Source organism: Puntigrus tetrazona, unplaced genomic scaffold (assembly GCF_018831695.1).
Source record: "Puntigrus tetrazona isolate hp1 unplaced genomic scaffold, ASM1883169v1 S000000148, whole genome shotgun sequence".
Classification (NCBI taxonomy): domain Eukaryota; kingdom Metazoa; phylum Chordata; class Actinopteri; order Cypriniformes; family Cyprinidae; genus Puntigrus; species Puntigrus tetrazona.
Genome location: NW_025047824.1, coordinates 207522 through 225000, shown reverse-complemented (window position 1 = coordinate 225000; position 17479 = coordinate 207522). Strand labels below are relative to the sequence as shown.

General features: G+C 38.3%; 1 protein-coding gene across 1 annotated transcript in view; it reads left to right on the top strand.

Annotated features, from left to right (window-relative positions):
* Positions 1 to 17445, top strand: part of znhit6 (zinc finger HIT-type containing 6) — a 22563-nt gene extending 5118 nt beyond the window's left edge. Inside the window, exons 6-10 of the mRNA XM_043230288.1 lie at positions 5862 to 5927; positions 6799 to 6879; positions 11171 to 11251; positions 14392 to 14516; positions 16463 to 17445. Of these exons, the coding sequence (XP_043086223.1) occupies positions 5862 to 5927; positions 6799 to 6879; positions 11171 to 11251; positions 14392 to 14516; positions 16463 to 16668 (559 nt within the window). The 3' untranslated portion in view covers positions 16669 to 17445. The remainder of the gene's footprint in view (positions 1 to 5861; positions 5928 to 6798; positions 6880 to 11170; positions 11252 to 14391; positions 14517 to 16462) is intronic.
* The last annotated feature ends 34 nt before the right edge of the window (positions 17446 to 17479 follow it).

Here is a 17479-nt window from a genome sequence, read left to right as displayed (position 1 = left end):
GATGTAAAGGAATTCGCGACAGATGTGTCATTCGGAACTGTGACCAATTTATCAAAAATTAATTTCATCCATCGGTTGCTGATTGGATGACGGCCAATATAAATGCAAGCTTGCGGTCGATTATACGAAAGGGGCGGGGTTTAAGCAAGCAAAAGGATTGGAGAAAATATGAAATCCATCGTCACGCAGAATTATTATGGACACATTTGTTCTTCCGGTTTGGGAGTCATTTTCCCAAAAAAGGGCGGGTCTTGGTTCCATTGCTTGGTTGCTGATTGAATGGTGGCAGATCTGAATTATACAAAATTTTTATTATATAAAAGGTTTACACAAACAAAGGGATTGAAGTCTAAAATTCGACATCATAGAGAAGTCTTATAAGTTCACTAAAGGGTCGAGCTATAATATTTTTGGCGCCATTTTAATAAAAAACTTGCAAGGTCAACTTGCTAAATTAAACGAATAAACGTTTGCATAGCTAAATCAATCAATCAATCACAATAATGTCAACAACATGCATTTCAAAGACAACAAGGCTTATTTTTCCATTTTGTATCAGCTTTAACCTATTCTTTTTCTATTCTTCGTACATTGAAGATGATCTTGCCCTTAACACTTCATCAAAACAGAGATCGGTTGCTTTACTACTCAGTCATATGTTCTTTTATTAGTGTGCATGTCTTGACCAAAACAAGCAGCAATGTGAATCAGAACGTATTTGACTGAATGCTCATGTCAAGCCCTATAGCAGATGTTTATGTACAGTATGTGATGATCTGTATCTAATTACATTGGATACGTTAGATACAGACGGCATTAAACTGAATCTTCATTCAAACACTGGTAGGATCGACAGAAGCAGGACAAATGCGGGAGAGAAATCGCTCTCAGAATGTACCAAGTACACAATATCAGAAGCAGATGTTCAGCAACTGCACATGGTTAGCGACACGCTGCGCTCGGGCCAGATACTCTTGGCTCGCCAGGGTCCGTCTGCGACAGATGCGCTAGTGATGCAGACGATAAAGCCAAGAATGTCTCTCTCTTTGTGTTTGCTGAAAACGAGCGTTCAGGTTCCACGACGCACATCGGGCGCATGTGGAACTTAACCAATGGCGGCACCTTTCTTGCGTTCGGGTTAAAGTTCACAGCTTGGGTTGCGTTCCAGGATGCTCTTCGTTGGCGTGCTGTTTACTGCTGGAACATGTGTTCTAGATGAAGGTTTACTGCCCCCGAATGAGTCTAAATCACTGTAAAGCTGTTGCGTGTGCTTCCTCAGGAGGATCGCTGTCAGCTCCTTAACAAGCCACTTAGCAGAATTCACAAATTCTTTAGGAAATGATGATCAGCGTTCGTTTTGGCATCTCGCGGGTGGAACACGGTGTCCTGTGCTGAGACGACGCCCATGTGCTTGCCGGGTTTCTGGCGAGTTTTCTCGTCCGTGGCTGTCGCTGGGTTTCGTGGATGTAGCGTCTGGCTTTTCTCTTTCCCCCGTCACGCTTTTAGATGCGTGTTGGTCATTTGGCTTTCTCTCTGTATTGACACCGCTCACCGCATTCGGTCCACCGTCGTTGGCTTTTAGACGCTACGCAGACTTCATCGCGCGACATCTGCCTGAGGAGAAGGCCAGCGCGGCGTTTAAGTGCGCACGTTTATGTAGAATGACGAATTCGTTACTGAACAGGACGTGTTGTCCGCTGAGCGAGCGCCAGGACTCGCCTGTAGTCATGTTGACCTCTGCAGGTGTCATTACGCTGCTGTTGGAACAAGCTCTTTTGGGCCTTTGAACTGGTTTGTTAATTTATTTTGCAGTATTTAAAGATTGCGATTGATATTTGCCTGGTCAAATCTCACCAATTAAATCCTGAAGTGCTTTGGATGGTTGCCAGGGCAGTTGTTAAGTTGTTCTGTGTGGTTTTTTTTTTTTAATGCATGTGTATTCTTTCTTGATTGCATTTTCAATTTGCGTTGCTAGGTTTCCTGTATGGCTGTTGCTGGGCAGTTGCTAAGGTGCGGTATTACTTTGCAGTAGCTAAGGTGTTCTGATTGGCTGATACTGTGTTGATGTGTGGTTGCTAGGATGTTTTAACAGTTTGCTAGAGGTTTTAAGAGTTGTTGCCAGGGTGTTGCTATGGAGTAGCTAAGGTGTTCTGACATTGTGTTGCTATATGGTTGCTAGGAGGCTTGGCTGTTGCTATACAATTGTTTAAGTGTTTGCTTAAAGTTAGTTATGCCAGCGTATTATGAACCTTAGTGCCCAAATAACGTGTATAAACCTTTTTGAATATTGTATAATATATCAAGCTTAGTTTTAGTTACACTGAGGTTTTAACTGTGCTGTTTTAATGCGTTAATCTGTTGCTGTTATTTCTCATTCTCTTCTTATGCAGCAAATAAATGCCATTGGTAAATTGAACGGCATATTTATTCGGAGACCTCAGGCACTTTCATATTTCCAGCCGCCTGTTTCTGTTCATAATATTTGTTTGAGAGTGACATAATAAAAGTCCGGATAACACTCAACCGCAGCTCTGGGGTGCATGTTACTCAACATGCACCTTTTTGAAATTACACTCTTAAAAGGTCATCTGATTTAACCTGAACTGTGCTGTTTGTTGGTTTTCAGAGTCTGTTCAGTGTTTGCATCGATTAACCTTTCGCGTTGAGCAAAATGTTAGCATTTTGGTACCACTTCAGAGCAACACGAACGCTTTGATGCAGGATAGGGTTTGGGTCATTTTGAGCTCTTGGATCTCTGTTGCTCAAACACATTTACAGTACTCTATGTCCTCTGGCTTCTGCACCATGGACGGCTTGAGAAAAGATGTGGATGGGATCGATCGGTCAGAGCTGTAGCTGAGGGCTAATCAGGTGTCGTGAAAGCCAAGACACCAATTTATGGTTTTTCCTTGCCCAGGGCATACAACAGGTGAATGAGCAGGACAACCTGAGCTCATCGCTGAAGAATCCTGATCTCCTCTATTAAAGCATGGTTATTACGAACAACAACCATAACAATTCATTTTTATGTTTAAAAAAAAAATTCAAAAGTTACAAAAGAATCAATGTGATTCAAATGGAAAGTACGAGAACAAACATACAAATGTTAAATTATTTAACAGCAATTTTTTTTTAAGTTTGTTTCATGTTTTTTTAAATAATGTTTAATAAATGTCATGCTTTTTGATTAATAAAATGTAATCTTTAAAATATAACCATTTAAAAATCTAGATAAGTGAAAATGGAAAAAAATTGAATTTAAGAAATGATTAAATTAATAAAATGAATTTTATCAAAAGAATTAGATTATATTGGTTTCTTAGGTTGTTGTTGGTTTCCAGGATGTTACTATGCAGATTCTAAGGTGTTGATTTTTGTTGACATGGTTGCTAGGGTGTTCTAGGTTGGTTGCTTGGAGGTTACTAAGTAGTTCCTAGTTGTTAATGGTTGCTAGGTCATTATTGTACAGTTGCTGGGGTGTTGATTGACTGCTAATGTGTTGCCATGGTAATGTAAAAAAGTTACAACCAGCAGCAACAGTTACTATGTTGAGGTGGTTACGGTGATATTTCTATTCAGTTGCTAAGGTGTTATGATTATGTATCGTGTTGCTATGTGGTTGCTAGGGAGTTGCTGTTAATGTGTTGCCGTGCAAAAGTTTCCAGGTTGTTGCTATGCAGTTACTGAGCTATTGTCATGGATTGTTAAAATGTTGCTAGGGTGTTCATGCACATTCTTTTGACGTTACTAAGCTGTTGCTAGGTTGTTGTAGTGTGTGGTTTCCAGGGTGGTACTATACCGCTGCTAAGGTTTTCTGATTGGTGTGGTTGCTAGAGTGTTTTCAGTGATTGTATTTCTGGGTTTTAATTTTCACATTTCTGAAAATCATATTTAAAATAATATAAAACATTTAACAGCAGGGGGGTCAACGTTTTTTTGGTTTTTTTTTTTTCATAAAGCGAATAAAGGGTTGATTTATAACTTGTTTCTATGCGAATATCAAGCTTTACAATACAGATATTTTAGACTTTGCAGACATTACTAACAAGCATGGTATTTCTATTCCTATTCCTAAGGGTTTTAATTCATTTAAAACATTAACCTGCTACATAGTTTGGCCACACTCACAGATACTTGATAATGTCTTTTTATTGATTCCTCAGAAAATCAAGACTTATACTGGTGTGAAAGTTTTCACTTGGAAAGCAGGCCAAAAATAATAAGGAAGTAAATCCCTTTTTCCATTAGGGCTAAAAAATTGTTTCCATTGGAGGCGTAACAATGCCATCGCACCTGGTATTCCAGGCGTTTTCCGCCACGCCTCCACCCTGCTCTCCAGCCAAGCCTGAGCAAACCCATAAATTCCTTCGCCTGGAGGGAGCGTCTTTACACCTGCGAAAGAAACCCTCCTCCACCGCGGCGCCCCGACCTGCTGCCCACCTCAGGCTGGAAATTCAGTCCAAACTCTCCTGCCAGAACCTCCATATCTGATCTCGCGCCTCAAGAATGTGTTTCGGAGGATCTGATCAAATGTTCTGGTTGTGTAACAGTGCCATCTGGTTCGGTGCGTTCAGTGCGTTCGCTCAAGTCCTGGCAGAGGCTCTCTCTGGGGTTGGATGGAAGCGGATGATGGGCATGTCAGTGATTCTTCTCATCTTAGTCATGTGATTCGTGACACGTGTATCAAAGAGGTCGCTGCTGAGTGTTTTGTTCCACCTTTGCAGCATCTTGACTCATGCAAAGTTAAACAAGAGACGTGTCTTGTAAAGAGCTCGTCAAACAAACAGTCATGGTACTAAAATCCTTTTTTTTTTTTTTTTTGCATTTTCAATAACGTATGAATAAACTTACCAAGAGCTCTCAGGTTGTTAATCAATGATGATTATTTCATGTAATTCTATTTTTGCTTAAAGTATATCTGTACATCTGTATATCTCTCACATATATAAAATATATTTTGCCCTAAACAAATGTATAATTTCTGTACCACGACCAACATACTTTTCTTCAGTAATTCTATGCAGTGCCTCGCAGGATTGATCGGATCTTCACTCAGTCTTCGATGGATTTTAATCAAATCCAAATGCGATTACGTATGGCTGGTTGGTTCGTGTGCTTAATCTCTTTAATGTAGGATTTATTTAAAAGTGTAACATTGGGGAACCACCGTGAACGCGATCACTTGTGACAGTTTGCGCTGATCGATGGTTGCGGTTGCGTTGGTTGGCAACCATTAAACGCCCTCGTTCATACCAACCGTGATTTAATGATCTCATTTAAGGAATAATTTGCATAAAATTGGTCTCGGCTCGACCGAGTTGCGAAGCAGATCTCGCGGCTTATTGCTTCACGCCGAATTGGAGTCTGGCATCCACGGCCCCGCAGAGACCCGATCCGGGCGCCCCGGGGGCCTTGTATTTCTCCTCTTCATCCAGATCGAGCCAAACTCTCAGCAGCAGCAGCTGTGGAAGCGGTCAGAGCCCGTTTCATGTTCTTTGGATCCCGTAAAGAAAGCTGTAGTTTTTTGGGGGTTTTGTCTGTGCTCCAGGTCCAGGCTCCGCTCCAGACGATTGGCGTCATCGCGAGCGTGATGCCCAGCATCGATTCGCTTCCTCTTTCTCGCTCGACGTCCGATGCCAGGCGGGCCTGTGTTTCTGTCCACCGTTCGCCGTCAGAGTTTCGTTACTGGAAAAACACATTTGCCGTTGGCCGTCAAACTGAGCTTCTAGGAAGAAAACAAGGGCCTTTCTGTTCGAGCGTCTAGTCGTCTGATGCATCTCGTCCGTCTGAGCTTTGCTCTGAGGTGTCAGTCTCTCCGGAGATGGGAAGCGTAACTCAGTTTTCTGGTTTTGTTCCTGCAGGGAAGGACGATTCTACTGGCACCTGAAGATCCATTTCCCTCAGAGCGCCGCGGTTTATTCAGAGAGGTATAAAAGCACTTGCTTCTCTACTGTATTTAGTGTTTAGGAAATGCAGGTGACGCAGGAGATGTCGACAGAAAGGGAAAAACCAGCCATGAAAATTACATTTGCAGCATAATGCAGTTAACCGATTTGATAAAAACCCCAGAAAAATTTAAAATGAAAAATATGGAATTTGGGGGAAAAAAAAAATAGTTTTTTTTTTTTTAAATGGCTCTTATAAATGCCTTTTGATGCTTTTTTAACGTTTTATGAATTCAGTTGATTAGGTGAGGGTTTTTTTTGATTATTAATTTTTAATTCAGCTTTTTAAACTGAACCGTTTAAACCTAAAAATTGGAAAACATAAAATGTAATGACAAACTTTGAAATTGAGAATAATAAAAATGTAAGAAATGAAACGCCTTTCACATGGCCCTAAAAATGTATTTACACACAATAAATTAAATGTTTTTTTTTTTTTTTAACTGTTGCAAAGTTTTATTGTTAAAGTGTTAAGAATTATAAAAAAACAAAATGATATCTCAAGCTCTTAATCAATGAGAAGTTAATTTGATAAATGGCAAACAGAATGGGGAAAACTGTCAAAGTGACATATGATTTGGAATAAATATGAGAGAAATATGAAATTCATAGATGTGTATTGATAATAAATGTTGTTTCTGCCCAATCAAGAGACGGTTTATCAATACATTATGAGATAAATTAGCAAAATCTGTATCATGTCTGTCGTGCAGTAGGCTGTGAGCTGATAAGGCAGTGCATTTAAATGCAACCAACAATGGAAGAAAAAAGCGTTGGATGTTGCATGATGTCTTAATTTGAGTGAGCTCTCCTTATTTTAGTTGTGTGTTCTGTTGGTTTTGTCTTTCCTCAGGTGTGCTGATAACCTTCAGCTCGACCGGATTCTCAGCGACTACATCCATCCCTCAGAATCAGATCCGGTCAAGCGGCAGAAGTACGTATCGTCACGTTTCATCAGTTTAACGAGCCTCCGCTGGTTTTCATGGGTGCGTTTGCCAGATTTCAAGGGTTTTGAGAGATTCGATCTTCCTAAACCGATGACCATCAGCACGCTTCACTACAAAAAACAAACCAGCAATCTCCATTGAGATATTCTGCCCAGGTTAAAGCCAGCGACCAAAGACTCGTTATATTCGGCAATGTGCCGTTTATGTTTAGAGGCCTGATTCGCAGAGGTTGCCATGTCCACTTTTTCTAAGCGTCACATAGAATATTAGTCACAATTAACTTTTTAACAGCAGTAGAAAATATAACAATGTTGTTTTTCACTTTAACCGGTAATGTACCAAATGAGAGGGCTAGTATAATTTATTGCATTCTTTTGGGAAGACGTTTTCTCTTAAGCGAGCGAAACTATCGGCAGATATCATTCAGAATAATCGGTTAGATTTGGTATTGTTGCATAACTATTTAAGTATCTTCGGGCTCATAAAGTGGTAAGCTTTATGCAGTTAATGAAGTAGGAAGACGCTAGTTGCGATATTTTGGCAAAGATGTTTTTTGCTGAAGGGGGTTTTATGAAGATCTGGCAACCCCAATGAGTCGTTGCGGATGTTTAACGTGATCTCCGTGACTTTTTACGGCTGAAATGCGGCTTTATTGGTGTCAGACTCGCAGGGAAAACTGGGGCGGATTCGTTTTTTTTAACTTTTCCACAAAATGCAGTAATGACTTGACAATTAGCCCAATGGAGCGGGGCATTTTCTCTCTTTTGTGTCTTCGCGGCGTGGTTTTAGGGCCGTTCGGAGGCGAAAATGAAGCTGCGGTTTGGAGTTTGAAATAAACTCTTTACAGCGTGATAATAGGCCACAAAATCAACACTAGAATAGAGCTCTTAAATCCAGTCGTCTTTCAGGGAGGGTTTGACGGTTGTGTAAATTATTGTGAAAAGCGATGATGACGTCCAACAGCTAAAGACTTCTCCCCCGGAGATCAGTGCTGATTCATATCGGTCCACAACAGAAACTCCTTAAGCATGTACGGACGAGTCGATCAAAGAGGAGGAAGATTGTCTTTTAAAGGAATAGTTCAACATTTGCTACTCGGGCCATCTGAGATGTAGATTAATTCTCATTCGGAGAAATGCGTCGCCGTCTCAGCAATGGAAGTGAATGGGTGCCGTCAGAACGAGAGTGCAAACAGCTGATGTTTTTAACTAAAATGAATCTTCCTACGGTGAAAAAAAACCCAGTCTGGTCTGAATCAGAAGGGAAATCTGTGGATTTGGATGCGACGGACACAAGATGCGCTTTGAGTTATGATGGACGCGCGTTTTTGCCGAAAACGTCTTCGTGATGGAGTCGTTTCTAACAAACAAGCGAAAAAATATTAGTGTTGAATCTGTATAATTAAGTTGAATTCATTTTTGTTGCGCAATAGAAAAACGGAAGTCAGAAAAATGAAAATGGAAAATCTGTCTTTTTTTATACATTCTTGTTAAACTGTTTGAATCGTATTATTAATATTTTGATTTTCGCAATTGAAAAAATTGAAAGAAATTATAACCTGAATGAACTTAATTGTACAGGTTTTATTATATCAGTTACTTAGAAATGAGTACTTTTTTTGAGTACTAAAATTACAGTTGATTTAACATTAAATTCATATGTGCGTAATAATTTATATTTGTCTAAAGAACTTGCAGCTATTTGGACTCCCATTCTGACGGCACCCATTCACTTCCATTACTTGGCCAGTGATGCATTTCTCCAAATCTGAGGAAGAAACGAGCTCGTGCGCATCCGGGACGACCCGAGGGTCTCTACAAGCCTCTTAATTGTGTTTAATTGCATGTAGAAAGCACTGCACTCCCCTTAAACGTTCTCGCATGTTCTCGACTCCTGACAGACAGCAGGGGGTTCGAATGAACCGGCACCGCGTCCAGACCTTTCCACCTCATCCCCGTTTGTTACGCAACGGTGACGGGACTGTTTATATCTCAGCGATTGTCTGTCAGAACTCGTTCCACGCTTCCATCTAAATGCCTTGGCGCTCTTTGGAGGACCTCGGCTTCGGCTCCGATGAGCGATGGCTTTTATCAAGATAAGCCCGACGCAAACGCGTCACGGCGGGTTGAGACGTCGGACACGGGATAGATGAGAACGGGCGGGAGCTCCTTCCTGACGTTAGAGTAACTCGCTCCGATAGAGTTCGAGTCTGGATGAATAAAAGAAAAGCGGGCTTGTAACCTCGTCAAAATGGATTTGGAGCAGCGTCTGCAAAAAAACCCAACTATCATCCAATATAAAAATCCAAAGGCCTATAAAAATTCGCCAAAATAGTTCAATATGACTTAACGAAATTGTGAAATTGCTATTTTAGATGTATAATTTTTTTATATTTTATATTAAATTAGGTTTATAAATTGTCTTTCTGACACTGATTTCTGAATTTTTAATATGTTGTTGATATACTAATTTTATGATTTTTTTATTTTTTATTTATTTGTTTCCTAAATATGTACAGTTACAAAAATTCTATTAATTTTATACATTTTGTGTGTGTGTGTGTTCCTTATTTCTAAAAGAAATTTTTTTTTTTAAGGAATACCCTATTTTAATTTAAACGCTAAACATCTGTTGTATAGCACTTTTTTTTTAACCAAAAATTAGCTAATTAAAACTTATTTTTACTGTTTTTAATAACATTTGATTAAAAAAAATAAATGTAAACGGAGCGCACAGACTTATATTAACTATTATTGTTTAAATTTTAATATACTGTTAAATAGTTTGAAGTTTATTTGATGACAAATGCTTTTTAGAATTTTTATTTTTAAAAAAGGCATTCAATTCTAACGTTCTAAAAATTATTTAGCAATTAAATTTGAACCATTTAAACAGAATCCAGAAAAAGAAAAGCACAGAGTTTGGGAACATTAACTTGGAATTAAAGATATTGTAGTTTAAGGATCAGATGAAACCTTTAAATCCAAAATATTTTAAGATGACGAGAATCATAATTCATTCATGTCCAAACATATGACTTATGACTGTTACCAAACCAGCTGCTTTATCATATGAGGCATGGCTTTCATATAAGTGTGTGTGTGTGTTTGTTTGTGTGTGTTTGTCTGTGTGTGTGTGCGTGTGTCTGTGTGTGTTTGTGTCTGTGTCTGTGTGTGTGTGTCTGTCTGTGTGTTTGTGTCTGTGTGTGTGTTTGTGTCTGTCTGTGTGTGTGTGTCTGTCTGTGTGTGTTTGTGTCTGTCTGTGTGTGTGTGTCTGTCTGTGTGTGTTTGTGTCTGTCTGTGTGTGTTTGTGTCTGTGTCTGTGTGTGTGTGTCTGTCTGTGTGTTTGTGTCTGTGTGTGTGTTTGTGTCTGTGTGTGTGTGTGTCTGTGTGTGTTTGTGTGTCTGTCTGTGTGTGTTTGTGTCTGTGTGTGTTTGTGTCTGTGTGTCTGTGTGTGTTTGTGTCTGTGTGTCTGTGTGTGTGTGTGTGTCTGTGTGTGTTTGTGTCTGTGTGTGTTTGTGTCTGTGTGTGTTTGTGTCTGTGTGTGTGTGTGTCTGTGTGTGTTTGTGTCTGTGTGTGTTTGTGTCTGTGTGTGTTTGTGTGTCTGTGTGTGTTTGTGTGTCTGTCTGTCTGTGTGTTTGTGTGTGTGTGTGTGTGTGTCTGTGTGTGTCTGTGTGTGTTTGTGTGTCTGTCTTTCTGTGTGTTTGTGTGTGTGTGTGTCTGTTTGTGTGTCTGTGTGTGTGTGTGTGTGTGTCTGTCTGTCTGTGTGTGTGTGTGTGTGTGTGTGTGTGTGTGTGTGTGTGTGTGTGTGTGTGTGTCTGTCTGTCTGTGTGTGTTTGTGTGTCTGTCTGTCTGTGTGTGTGTGTGTGTGTGTGTGTGTGTGTGTGTGTGTGTGTGTGTGTGTGTGTGTGTGTGTGTGTGTCTGTGTGTGTTTGTGTGTCTGTGTGTGTGTGTGTGTCTGTGTGTGTGTGTTTGTGTCTGTGTGTTTGTGTCTGTGTGTGTGTCTGTGTGTGTGTGTGTCTGTCTTTGTGTGTGTGTGTGTGTGTGTGTGTGTGTCTGTCTGTCTGTGTGTGTGTGTGTGTGTCTGTCTGTGTGTGTGTGTGTGTGTGTGTGTGTGTGTGTGTGTGTGTGTGTGTGTGTTCACCGTTAAAGTCAACATGAGTTCAAAACTGACACGGTTTAATTTCTTAAAGTACATTCCTTCATCAGATATGTCTTTTTGGTTTCTTCTGTGGAGTGACGACACAGACTGTGTTTTTCGTGTGTGTCGTGTTTCCAGGTTAAAGATGTACGTCCACCGTCCTGAAGAAGACACCCGAGTGTTCCTGAAGTCCGAGCAAACACAGCCCGGCTCTCTCAGGTAAGAAATAAACAGATCCTGAAGAATATCATCAAACAATCTGAATAATCGCCCACTGATTAATTTATAAAATCATGAGTAGCAGATGAATCATTCAAATAATAGATTCATTATCAAAAGAATTGTTTTTGCAGTATTTTTAGATTTTTTTTTTTTTTTTTCATGTATTTTTCACTTTATCATGAAAATTTTTTTTTAACAAAAGTCTGTATTGTATAGACATTTTAATAATTACTATTTGTTAATTTGGTTCGCTATTTATATATTAAATATATTTATTCATTTGTTCATTTATTTTAAATTTCTTCTTGTTTTTTTTTGTTTTTTTGTTTGCCAATTAATTTTTTTAGATGATAGTCATTTATTATTTGACTCGGTTCCCAAATTTAGATATAAATTGGTTTTAATTAAAATTAAAATGTGTTTATTTACTTTAATGATTTTTCTTAATCACTTCATCAGTTTAGTTAATAGATTAATCATTAATATTTTTTCCCCCAAATTCATATTAATTTGATTAATTACATTTTTAATTTGTCTTATTATTTCTGTAATTTATTTTATTAATAAATGCTTGCGTATTTTTATTTACTGATTAATTTATGCATTTTGTTAACAGTCATTTATTTGTTCGTTTCGTTTTCAAATTGTCAGAATATATAAACAATTTTTACACGCTTAACCCCCAAAAAATACAAAAAATTACAAAAAATCGTACTTAATTTAAATAATTCAATTGGCGTCATTTGCTTTGTTTTTGTTCAAAAAAAATAATGATTCAAACCAAATACTCTTTAAAAAAAAAAAAAAAAAAATTAAATGTAAAAATTATAAAAATTTAGATCCTCGTTTTATCTCCTCGTATGTCAAAGTGCAATGCAATGTTGACTAGTTTTCTTGGCACGTGTTTTGTGCTTCTTGTCCTTGTAAATGCCAGCAGCGTGACGTGTGTGTGTGTGTGTGTGTGTGTGTGTGTGTGTGTGTGTGTGTGTGTGTGTGTGTGTGTGTTAAGAAGTGGAGCTCACCCAGAGAGAAAGCAGGCTGTTCATTGAGGCTCTCCTGATTTATTCCTGAGTCGAATGAAATCCCCAGAATGCTTTACAGGAATGACATCACTGCTCATAAATCCCCTTCAGTTCGTGGTCCCAGCGCTTTGGGGCTCGTCAGAGTCGGCCCTTACACACACCTGCTCCTGCACCGGCGCCGCAACACTCCCATGATGCAACGGCGCTTTTTCAGTAATCTGAAAGCTCAACAAATAAGGATCGTTTATTAGGACGTTAGAAAATCTTCAACCAGTGTTTCCAAAATGATTTTTCTAGCACTGTGATATATTATTACTAATCAAAAGTGTTGTAATATACACTTATAGAATAATATTTAGCGGCTTCTGCAATTAAAACTTTTACTTGTCTTTTTTAAGGCAGTCGTTTTTGCATTAAATTCTACATTTAATGCATTAATGCTATGCAGTGCTACATCAGCACTAAAATATGTCGTAATTAATATTCATAATAAAAGACCTGACAGCTAGGGAGCGGCATTGAGTGAAAAAATACAGTAAAAATTATAATTATCACGTGTTATTAAAAGTAATTATTTACACATTCACGTCTATATTTATATAATAATTAGTTTGTTAATGTGATTTATGTGCTTTTAATTTATTTGTATTTTATTTTCAATAGCGATGTGAAATTAAAATGTTTATATTTTTGTTATAACTACTTTTGTGTCTTAAAACACACCACAGGGATGGATGAATGATATTTATAAGCATATAACCTACTCGATATTACACATATATAGTGTGTGTGTATATATATATATACACGTATATGTATTTAAAAAAAGACTTTCTGTGATTTCTGCGTTCAGCTCGTGACATTTCTGACTTTTTACTGCATTAATGACGGATTTTTATTTTATTTTTTTTTATTTTTTATTTTTTTGTACCCCATGCATATTTTAGAAGTGACACATCTGACTTTTTTCCGGGTTTTAAGTGCTATAATCAGGTCCCCAGTGCGTCTAGCAACCAAATAAAAAAATGTGCAAAAGGGTTTTAGTAAGCCTTTTAATGATGCTGCAGAGGGATCTCATTAATTTTATCAAATTAAAATAAAATAAAAATATTACCGCCCTTTAAGCTACATTCCCACCTGCAGTATCGCTTAATATATTTAATAATAATTTACAAGACAATTAAGCATGTTTATCGCATGCATATTTTATGCAAAATGCTGTAAAATTGTAGTTATTGCTAAATTATTTTATTTATTGCTTTTATTAAAGTAGCATATTATAAATGATATTTCTTTAAGTGATTTTAAGTGAATATGCATGCACTGGTATCATGGAAAGCGCAATATAAATATATTTTACATTCATTTCAAAGAATAATTTTGATTACCCCTCATTCTTATTTTACTTTTAGACTTCTCTGAAAGTTTCCGTCGCTTTCGGACGCTAAAATCCGAGCTTCCGGGTGAACGTGAGCGCTTCCTCGCGAGCCTCCAGCCAAACCAAACGGAGTGAATCACTTTAAATGAATCGCTTCTTGATTCAGAACTTTGATTCAGTTGAATCGGTCGTGTAGTTCACTTAAAACATGCTGCTCTCTGTGTCTAAATAAGTGTATTTAACTACTTTTATTTGTGGAGGATGCATTAAGTTGATCAGAAGTTGACTTTAAAGACGTTCATAATGTAACAAAATATTTTTTTTTAACCGTTCATCAGTGGATTTCAAAACAAAAAAAATATTAGGCAGCACGTTTTCGACGTATTTCTTGAGCAGCAAATCATCATATTAGAATGATTTCTGAAGGATCGTGTCACAGTTATGATGCCGGAGTTTCAGATTTAATCACAGCAATGCATTGCATTTATAAAATATCCACCTAGAAAACAGATCATTTATATTAAAATAATATGAAATAATTTTTACTGTATTTTAGTTTCAAATAAACGCAGCTTTAGTGAGCGTGTGAAAATTAAAATATTTAGAATTGGGTTTTTTTTGGGTTTTTTTATTCCTCACTTCTGTGCTGTTTATGGATATAAATGCTTGATATGTTTTGAATATCGTCAGTGTGTTTTTTTTCCTCTGTGACTTTGTTCGTGGTGTTTTTTCGGCAGGTATCTGGAGCTGGATCTGAAGAAGAGTCTGCAGGAAAACCTCATGCACAAGACCATTGTGGAATACCCAGAAATCTTTGTGGTTCTGAAGGAGCACAGTCAGGAGTACCTCGCTCGCAGACCGGGTACAAAACACACACACACTCTCTCTCACACACACACACACTCACACACACTCTCTCTCTCACACACTCACACACACTCTCGCACACACACATACACACTCTCGCACACGCACACACACACTCTCACATACACTCACACACACTCTCTCTCTCTCACACACACTCTCTCTCACACTCTCTCACACACACACTCACACACTCTCACACACACACACACTCTCACACACACACTCACTCACACACACGCACACACACACACACGCAAACACACACACACACACACACTCTCACACACACACACACACACACTCACACTCACACACACTCACACACACACACACACACACACACACACACACACACTCACACACACACACACACACACACACACACACACACTCACACATGCACTCACACACACACACACACACACACACACACACACACACACTCTCACACACACTCTCTCTCTCGCACACACACACACACACACTCTACTCACACACATGCACACACACACACACACACACACACACACACACACTTTCACACACACACTCTCGCACACACTCTTACACACACACACACACACACTCTCTTACTCACACACACACTAATACTGAACACAAACACACTTTGCACCCGTTTTTTCACAAAATCAAAAGAAGCAAAGAAAATTATTTACAATATTGCTTGCAAAGAACATGTTTTTTGTTTGTGAATAATATTGAAGAATAATTTGCATAAGCATATTTAACCCCTCTATTTATTTGACTTGTTTTAGCGATGTATTAACGCATTTACTTTTTCATTAAGTGAAACGTTTTAGCAATTACTCATTTAATAAATTAATTTATATTCATTTTTGTACTTTATTAATTCATCCGATGGTTAGTGTATTTAAAATAATGTATCATTTAATTATAAATTATGAAATATTATTTTTCTTTTTCATTAAACCCAAAAATATTTGACTTAAATGGGACTGTGTGTTTAATTGTCATGAAACTGTGCTAAATAAATACATAAATAATAAATGCAAGTGATGTAACAGGCACAGTTCATTTTGTAAAAGAAAAACCCCCTTTGTGTGAAGCGTGTTTTGGCGCTGACCGAACATCCAGAGAAAAAGCCCAGTTTCTTCACATGATGTCTGAGTTATGTAAGGCTCTGATTCAGACTCTCACGCAGCGCTAATCACCTCTGCTCGCTGTGTTAATAACGGTAACCGCTTACCTGCCCGTAAAGATGTTTATGGAGAAAGCAGAGGCACTTCCTCCACACACACACACACACACACACACACGTATGTGTGCTGCTGCTTCTGTTCGTTGCGTAACGCTGTTCAGTGATAGAAAGCGGCCCATCTTAGATAACAGTGTGTTCACCTAACCTTCGATATAATTACACTGGTTTATGACATCTGAATGTGGGCTGTCTGCATCCACACATCCAACACTTAATAATATGAATAATATATATAGTGTACATATATAGTATATATGAATAATATAGACCCCATAGCAGTGCCTTTTTAGCTGTATTTTTTATTTTACAATATTTTATTATTTTAAGGTTTTTTTTTAATATTGTTTATATTATTTTAGTTTTTGTAAAATATTAATTTAGTTCTAAAATATAAAACCTTACATTTAAAAAAAAAAATAATAATAATTTTTTTTTTTTTTTTTTTTTACACTGATCTTCTGTAAAGTGTCCCATGCGCCCCATTGGTAAATTGTTTTTACGTTTATTTTAATCAAATGTATTTATTTAGATCTTATTTATTGTTCATCCCTATCAAAGTGTGTATTTAAGTCATTTTTGTATTATTTTCTCAAAATATTATTTTTTATTGCACATCTTTTCCACAGACCTCATGCATTTTGTGCAAATCGGCTTTATTTTGTTTATTTCACACCATGCTTTTTTTCTTCTCCTCCTAGAGCGCCCCAGTGCTGTCCGAAGCATTGCATCAACGAACATCAGCAGAACTTCTGAACCGCTATCAGAAGCTCTTGTGCATGGAGCCAAGAAGCCAAAGGTCTCGGGGGACAATGAGCTGGAGGAAGGAGAGATCCGAAGCGAAGAAGAGGATGGAAGCACGGAGACGATGATGGGGTTAATAATAGCTCCGAGAAGATACCTGTGACGCATGATGATGAAGAAGAAGAGCTTCATGGAAACCAGAATCTAGAGATCGAGATGAAGGACTGTCCTCCTCATAACGGTGTTCAGGACGCTCAAGAGGATGATGGGAACCAAAACAAAGAGGTTTTAGTAAACACCTCCAGCATAACTGAAGTAATGTTGATGGTTCCTCGAGATCCTGAAGGAGCTGACAACACCGAGACTTTCACTGATGATGGTAGTCTATGTGAAGATGATAAGGTTGATATTTCACCTCATGAACGTGAGAAAGACATCAACGCTGGGCTTCCAGAAGACGATGGCGTTCAAGGGAACAATGGCGATAATGGTGCGATTGAGGGCCAGGAAAACATGCTCGGAGAAAAGCCTGACGTTTATTCCAGTGCGAGTGGAGATCAGGCTAATATGTGAAAGCAAAGGAGCCAGAAGTCCTGACGTTTATACGGCGTTATCCAGCAGACTGTCTGATAACCAGACAATAGCAGATAAGGCTTCAGATAAAGACGGTAGAGGTAATGGTTGCGAGGCGACTGATGTGTTTTGAGCTCTGATAAGTGATATCAGACGTCACCGTGTTCATGGAGACGGGCAGAAGCTAAACATTCCTCAGAAAGCGACGGAAACGGAGCTGCAAACGTTACAAAGCCCGATCACGTATATTTGTTAATCTGTGCCTTACGGTTGCATCAGATGGTTTATTTTGTCACGGCATCGGTGTATATATGTGACGTTATTCCTATGCCGTGTTCCTTTTTTAATAAACGTCTAAATCTGCGAGCGCCGCTAGTTCCTAGTCTTGTTATTTGCGCATC